The sequence below is a fragment of the Beta vulgaris genome, chromosome 7 (genome assembly GCF_026745355.1).
Source record: "Beta vulgaris subsp. vulgaris cultivar EL10 chromosome 7, EL10.2, whole genome shotgun sequence".
NCBI lineage: Eukaryota > Viridiplantae > Streptophyta > Magnoliopsida > Caryophyllales > Amaranthaceae > Beta > Beta vulgaris.
Window position 1 is genome coordinate 1,073,917 of NC_079208.1, and position 7,124 is coordinate 1,081,040.

The window sequence follows — 7,124 nt, forward strand, 5'->3', positions numbered from 1 at the left end:
TGAAAAAAAAAGAAACAAAAACACAAACATACAAACTGAAAAAAACGAAACAAACTCAACTTACATAAGAGTTCAGAATGGGTGTTTTGGTGTTTTAGTTTAGATTTTAGTCTTTTAGAAAATCAGTTTATTTTATTTTAAAAAAGTTGAAATGTATATATTAAATAAGTTTAGGGTCTAAGGGTCGGGTCTGGGTCCAAAATTTTAAGACCCGGACCCTAAAATTTTCACTTGGACCCAGACCCGGACCCGGACCCTTAGGGTCTAAAAAAGTTGGACCCAGACCCTTAAATTAGGGTCGGGTCCAACATGGTCCGGGTAGGGTCCTGGACCCATGCCCATCCCTAATCTCTAGTTTTCATGTGTTTTGAAAATTTAAAATAAAAATATAGAAATCGTTTCTCACACTATTTTCTAGTTTTTGGAGTGGACATTGTCATTTATTATATTTGATCTTGAGATAACCATAGATTTCAATCAATCAATAGATAAGTCTGTAATATTTATGTAGGGGTTGTAATATTAATACTTTGTAATGATCATCTCTCTTTTTTGCAAAGATGCACGAGGATCACTAGAGGAGGCATGGCCAGGTTGAGCCGGTCCAGCATGATTTGAGCCCGGTCCGGCCTGTTGTTTGCTACATGTATGAGTCGTGTGCTTGCCACAGACAAGAAATTTTAATTCAAGTCACCGACACGAGTCCGCCTATATGGTCCGTGGGGCGGCCCGCTAGTTGAACGCCATTTCTCTTGTTTTTTAGTCTAAAATTGCCAAAAAAAACATAAATTATGGGCCAGGCCCGCAAGACGCACGAGCCCGACCCACAGGTTCACAAGAGGCACGATCCTGTCCCCTAATCTCGTGGACAAAACCTGAAGATTTTAGGCCCGCCACGGTCCAAAACTCACAGTTTCGGGCCCGACCTGATCGGCCATTGTCCGAAGCGCACGGGTCGCTCTCGTGAACAGGCCTGCCCCATGGTCTAAGGATCACTATAGTGGGGTTTAGTGAGTGCGTGGAAGTACTAACTGTGAATAGGTGTAATTAACAACGTAATTCTAATACGTATTTTTCGATATTTTTTTTACTTCATTGAATAAGGGAAAATTAGGTTGTTACTTACTCCTCTAATGTTAGATATAAACCTAAATATCCACCTAAACTAGTCAAGTCGTAAGCAAGGATCGAACCATAAGGATCAAAAGGTCTCACTAAGATAGAATCGCTAAGAGTAAGCTAAATCGAAGAATCGTCAAGTTTTGGTTAAACCAAGGGTATAAACTTTTAAAATCAAATTAGGAAAAGCACTAGGAATGGGAAAACACCACAATCATAGCTCTTATCCAACAACCAAGTAGAGATATAGGGATTGACATGTATTGGGGATATGCAAAGGGAATAAGCAAATCTAAACGTCTCTACATCATTGTTTGGGAGTTTGGAGTCCTAATTATAGCAACAAAACCTATATTTCGAGGTGTTATCACCTAACTAAGCCAAGTTAGGAATAGAAATCAAACCCGAGTTAATACTAATCAACGAGTGATATGTAGCAACTATTCAATCAATCATGAAGGTCAATCACATAAAAGTAAACCATTAAACGGCCAATAAAGGATCAAAAATTGATGGAGCTCATATCAATTAAGTCACCAATCAACATCAAAGATCGAAATTGCACAAATCCCAAGCATAACCAACCCAATAAACTTTACTCATGAAAATAGGATGTAAACAATGATTGGGCTACTCCCAATCTTAGTTAATTATGAACTACTCACTACCCATTATACTACTAAACATCCTAAATATGAAAAACTAACAATAAATCACCAATCTAAAAGTAGCAAAAACAAAAAATCAATACTTTAAGTAAAAACAAAACAAAATCTAGTGAACAAACAAGAAGAAACTACAAAAAGATGAAAACATTAATCTAGATTAACTATTGAACATGAAGATTAAACAATGAAAACATGAATCTAAAGCATGAAATTAAGAAACTAGAAAGAAAGGATTGAGAGAATTACTAAGGAAACAAGAAACTTCAAATAAATTGTTACTTTTTCATCAATTTTCAATCTCCAAATTACATCTATTGAGCCAAGTTTTCTCTCTCTACACTAGTAACTAAGATTAGGGTTCTAAAAATCTAGATATATAAGTTCTCCCCCCCCCCTAAAATGGACTGGGGGGTATTTATACTCCCCATTGCAAAGTCGCAAAACAAAATGGGTCGAAATAACCTATGCATCACCAGCAGCCCGGACGGGACAGGGTGCATGGGCTTGGCTAACTCTACCGGACGCGGGCCGTGTTGGAAGAAACTAGCAGAATCATCTATCATCAAACATCCCGAGCAGACGAGGTGTTTGCTTGGGCGGGCCGCACAACCCGGACGGTCTGAGCTACTGATCGGACGGGGAAAGCAGCGCTGCTCGTTGGGATGGACTGCCAGTCCGGGCAGGCCGAATGAAGGTCTGTGCGGGTGCTGGACCATGATGGGAATGCTTGGACTTGAGCTTGGGGTTCCCGTGCAATCCTGTCCTCTTTTGCTTCTAATATATTCACTTGAATCTTACACAAAAAGGGTCAAATGGAAGAGTGGGGAGAGGGGATACATATGTATATGGCAAGAGAGAATCAAATAACACAAGAGGTAAAATTAAGGAAAGATAAACTAAAAAAGGAAAATAAACTAAGCAAAACTAGTCTTAAAACTACCCTATGAATGAGATAAATCTCACTCATCATTCATAAATCAATTTAATATAATGGCATGAATTTATGGCAAAAGATGTGGGGTGAGTGATAAATATTAATATAATACGACTTACGAATTTTTTAATTTACTTATTTTAGTTTGGGGGAGAACTAATGAGCAAGTACAAAAGTATGAGAGACATAATGAAAAGTTGGGGAGAGTTCTTTATAAGTGGGAGTGAAACTAAAAAGTGGATTACTCTCCCTGTCTTTTTTTAGTTGCTACATTTACTTTAGCACATAGAACAGGGAAACATGTAAGGACCATTGAAAACTAGAGCAATCAAGCATAAAATAGTTGTCTTTTTGTGTGATCAAGACAAAAATAAGGATATAAAGATAAATAATATGTGGGTACCCCATACTAAGTAGAAATATTTGGCAAATACAGCAACTAAAAAGAGACATGTCTAAATGGTAAAATGTAGCAACTAAAAAAAAGACGGAGGGAGAAAATATTAAAAAGTCAATGACATGGGTGAAAAAAGAGAAGAAAGTAAATATGATATGTTACCAAGAATAGAAAAAGTAATTGTGTATAGACCAGAAAGAAATAGACTAAAAATAAACATATCAAAATCCGCTATATGTCGGATCTGGCCAAACCTACGGGTCAGCTCGATGTTGAGTTGTTGATCAATCTACTACAAACCTAACACCCTCATTGAAAAATGGAGGTATATAATCATTATTTTAGAACAAATGACTTTTTTTGACCTCCTTTCGAGAATCCCATTGTGAGAAGAATTTTCTCTGTATTACCATCGCACAAACCAAACATCCAAAGGCTCAACAAGTCCCAACCATCCCTCTTCCACAACATTGAGATTTTTGCTTCTACCAAAATTTAAACCTTGATATAGCATATGATAAATATAAAGTTATACTATTAAACCCAAGTATATTTGATTTGTATAACAAATGACTTGCATTGAAGTTTATTGCTACCCTACAAAAGTATATGAAAGAGGACAAACCGATCAAAAGCTAAATACAGGGGACCAAATAAATAGGTAAAACTACTCGTATCTAGCATCCATATTATCATTAATATATTTACGAAAAAGACAATAAAGATGACTCAATTAATGATAAGAAGTCACTTCCAACATCATCTCTTCTGTTTTTAACTTTTTAATTTTTTAATTGGAGCAAATTTCCTACACATAATTTAAGCAACATACATCCAGTAAAAGGGGTGGGGTAGTATGAATAGAAAAATTACTTTTGTCTATCTTTTGGCTAATTTGACAACTAAAAAAACAAGACTTCAATCTTCTCGACGTGAATATGGCAATCCATGCCCAAACTTTCAAGCAATAATCTCCTTAAAATGGAACGTCGGTATGACAAGGTTTTTGCCATTGCTAAATAATTATGGTTAGAGCTTTTTTTTATGATCACGACGTTGATTAACTATGAATTTTGAATGAGACGTGTGCACGATGAATTATTGTGAGATAAAGATGATAATACCTGTATTTTAATGACAAAAATTTGAAGTTCTTCTAAATATTTTAAATACGTTAACATTAATAAAATATATATTATATCTGATACTTTATCTGTCCAAAAATAGTTGCAAATGTGATTTTATAAACTATTGTCTTCTACATTACTTTCATGTCCAAACTTCAGACGTGCACGTTACACCTGATGTCACACATTTTCATTTACTTTTACATTGTCTCAAACTCAAAGTTTTTTGTCATAGTTAATTAAGGATGAAGAGAGTAGAATAATTGTGTCATAATAGACCAACATACCAAAAAAAAGATTGTGATAAGCAACGCTCAATTTCTCGTGCTCAAAAACCAGAATAATATGTAAAATATATATTAGAGCAATATTGTACTATCCTGTCGATCTCCACTTTCTTTTTCAATTCACAAGATTTCAATCTAAAAAACAATATGCAATTTATATAATTTTATCTATTACATGTCCAGCCTATGAGAACTCCATATTTATTTGTATTTACTGTTGGTTCTTGCTCTTCACCATAACAACCCACAAAAAAACAGTACAATATGCATAATTATTCTAATATAAGTCAATCCAAACTCCTGTTTTTTGGTCACAACTTGGCCAAGACATCTACATCCTTCCATGGCTCCATGCACAATTATACAATTATCCTAACTGACCTTATCACATACATATTTAATTTCCAATACCAATACCTGGAAATACAAAAATCCATGATTCATATACTACCAAATTTAATTTTTAATTAAGGTCTAAATAATCATTATACCTTTTTGTTTTATTTTAAAAGCTACTTATCTATTCTAAATATATTGCTACATTTTGACTGTTAGCATTATTCACTTGGTAACTTTGACTGTCTTTTAGTTGATATACATAAGAAAAAGCATAAGCATGCTGGATCTTATTTGATTCGTCTCAATATGTATTTTTCAAATATATAATTTTTATATTTTTTCATATATGTAACTCAAGATATTGATATCTGAAGTTGTATTTTGTAAACTGTGAAAAAATAAATATAACAATATAATATTTTTGGGATAGAGGAAGGAGTGGTTAAAAAATAAAATAAAAATAGAGTATACATACAATAGTTTCTTACTCAACCTACTACTACTCTAAATAGTGAAAAATTTACATTGAATCTCACAAGTAATTAAATACTATTCAAAAAAAAAAAAAACTACTACTATTAAAACAATTATAAGCAAATTATTTTTGGTGCCTTAAATCAAACCAAATTTGCTTAAATACCTTAATAATAACATCATGATACTCATCTGAGTTAAGTGAAAGATAACAAGCAAGTAAATCTTCCAAATCCTTTGAAGTTCTCAAGTTATTTTGCACTATCATTTCCACCATTGATTCTTTAAAATCTCTTTGAGGATCAAAAGATGATTTTACCACAGCAAAACTCTCTGAAATGCTTCTTCTCTTCTTCAAACTCATACTTTTTCTACCAGAAATCCCATTTTGTGCTTGCTTAATCCCCATTATTCTTGGAGAATTAATCTTCAATCTCACACCTTTTTCTGGGTTTTTTCTGGGTGTTGAAGAAATCCTTTGTTCTTTCAAAATTGGAGCAGTAATTAACTTCTGTTGTTTGGATAAAAAACTGGGTTTTTCTTCTTGTTTGGTAATAATTGGTGGGAGTTTAAAATTGAAAGTGTTTATTTCAGTGTAAAACGATTCTTTATCAATAATGATATCAAAATCCTCTGTTTTATGCTCTGTTTTAAGCAGAGTATCTTCAAAAATGGTGGTAGAAGTTGGTGAATGTGATTTAGAATGGTAAGATTGAAAAGTAGCAGTTGATTTACAACTAGAAGAAGAAACAGAATTTGTTCTTCTACTTGATTTTCTTGATTTTGAGGATGATTTTGATTTTCTTGGAGGTGATAAATGGAGAAAGTCAAGTTCTTGAGGTTGAAGATTGAGTTCTCTAGTAATATGATATGATTTTCTAGGTTGGCATTGAAGTGGTGGGTCATTTGTGGTGGTTTTTTTGGTTGTTGGTGGTGGCGGCGGTGGCGGCGTATGGTGGCTCCTCTGTTTTATGGGTTGAGATTTAGATGTTTTAGTGGTGTTCATATCTTTAAGCTTGTAAAACCAAGCATTTGGGATCATATTTGATAGTTTGAATTTTTGATTGCCCATTACTCTGTTTTCCTCTGTTTTTTTACTCTGTTTTTAGTTGAAAAATTGGAGGAAAAGTAAGGAAATGAGGGAAATAAAATGGTGGAAATAAAGGTGAGTATTTGAAATTAAATAGAAGAGAGGGAGAGTATATTTGGGGGGTCCACAAAGGTTGAAAAAAGTGGCACAATGTAGTAAGGTAGGGCCTTGATAGAGTGAGAGGTGGGTGCATGATTTTCGTGGCATTGAGGAGGTATAAAAAGTTGTATAGATTTTGTTTATTTTGTGTATCATTTTGACCACTTTTTTTTAATTAATTGTTTGTTTCTTATTTGGTAGAAAGCTAAATTTAACCATTACATTTTTTCAGTCTTCTTAAATTTTTTTTCTTTTTTGAGGTAGATTGGTGAATCATGAATGTAGTAATGTTGGTGAAATCGGTTTGTATCAAGGTATTAAATTAAAAGAAATTGTGATCTTGATTAGATTCATATTCAAACCTAAGTAAATTGTATTGATTAATGGTTATTTGAAACTAACATGACTCTATTGTAATTAGATTGAACAAATTTGAAGAAATTGATAACTAATATTGATTTATTTGTTATAATAAATCAACTAAGATAATGGAACTAAAAGTTGAACTCAATAGAAAATCCAATTATATTAACTCAATGTTTCAATATTTATATATGAGTTAAAAATAAGCTCAATTTACACTTTTTATA

General features: G+C 33.3%; 1 protein-coding gene across 1 annotated transcript; it reads right to left on the bottom strand.

The window, feature by feature from the left end:
* Nucleotides 1-5,298: 5,298 nt before the first annotated feature.
* LOC104898186 (transcription repressor OFP1) lies at nucleotides 5,299-6,482 on the bottom strand. Its single transcript, XM_010685226.4, has one exon. The coding sequence runs from the start codon at nucleotides 6,415-6,417 to the stop codon at nucleotides 5,470-5,472; it is 948 nt and encodes a 315-aa protein (XP_010683528.1). The 5' UTR covers nucleotides 6,418-6,482; the 3' UTR covers nucleotides 5,299-5,469.
* Between the last annotated feature and the right edge of the window lie 642 nt (nucleotides 6,483-7,124).

Excerpts from the sequence above, each read along its gene's own strand:
- LOC104898186 (XM_010685226.4), bottom strand. The coding sequence starts at position 6,417 with ATGGGCAATCAAAAATTCAAACTATCAAATATGATCCCAAATGCTTGG.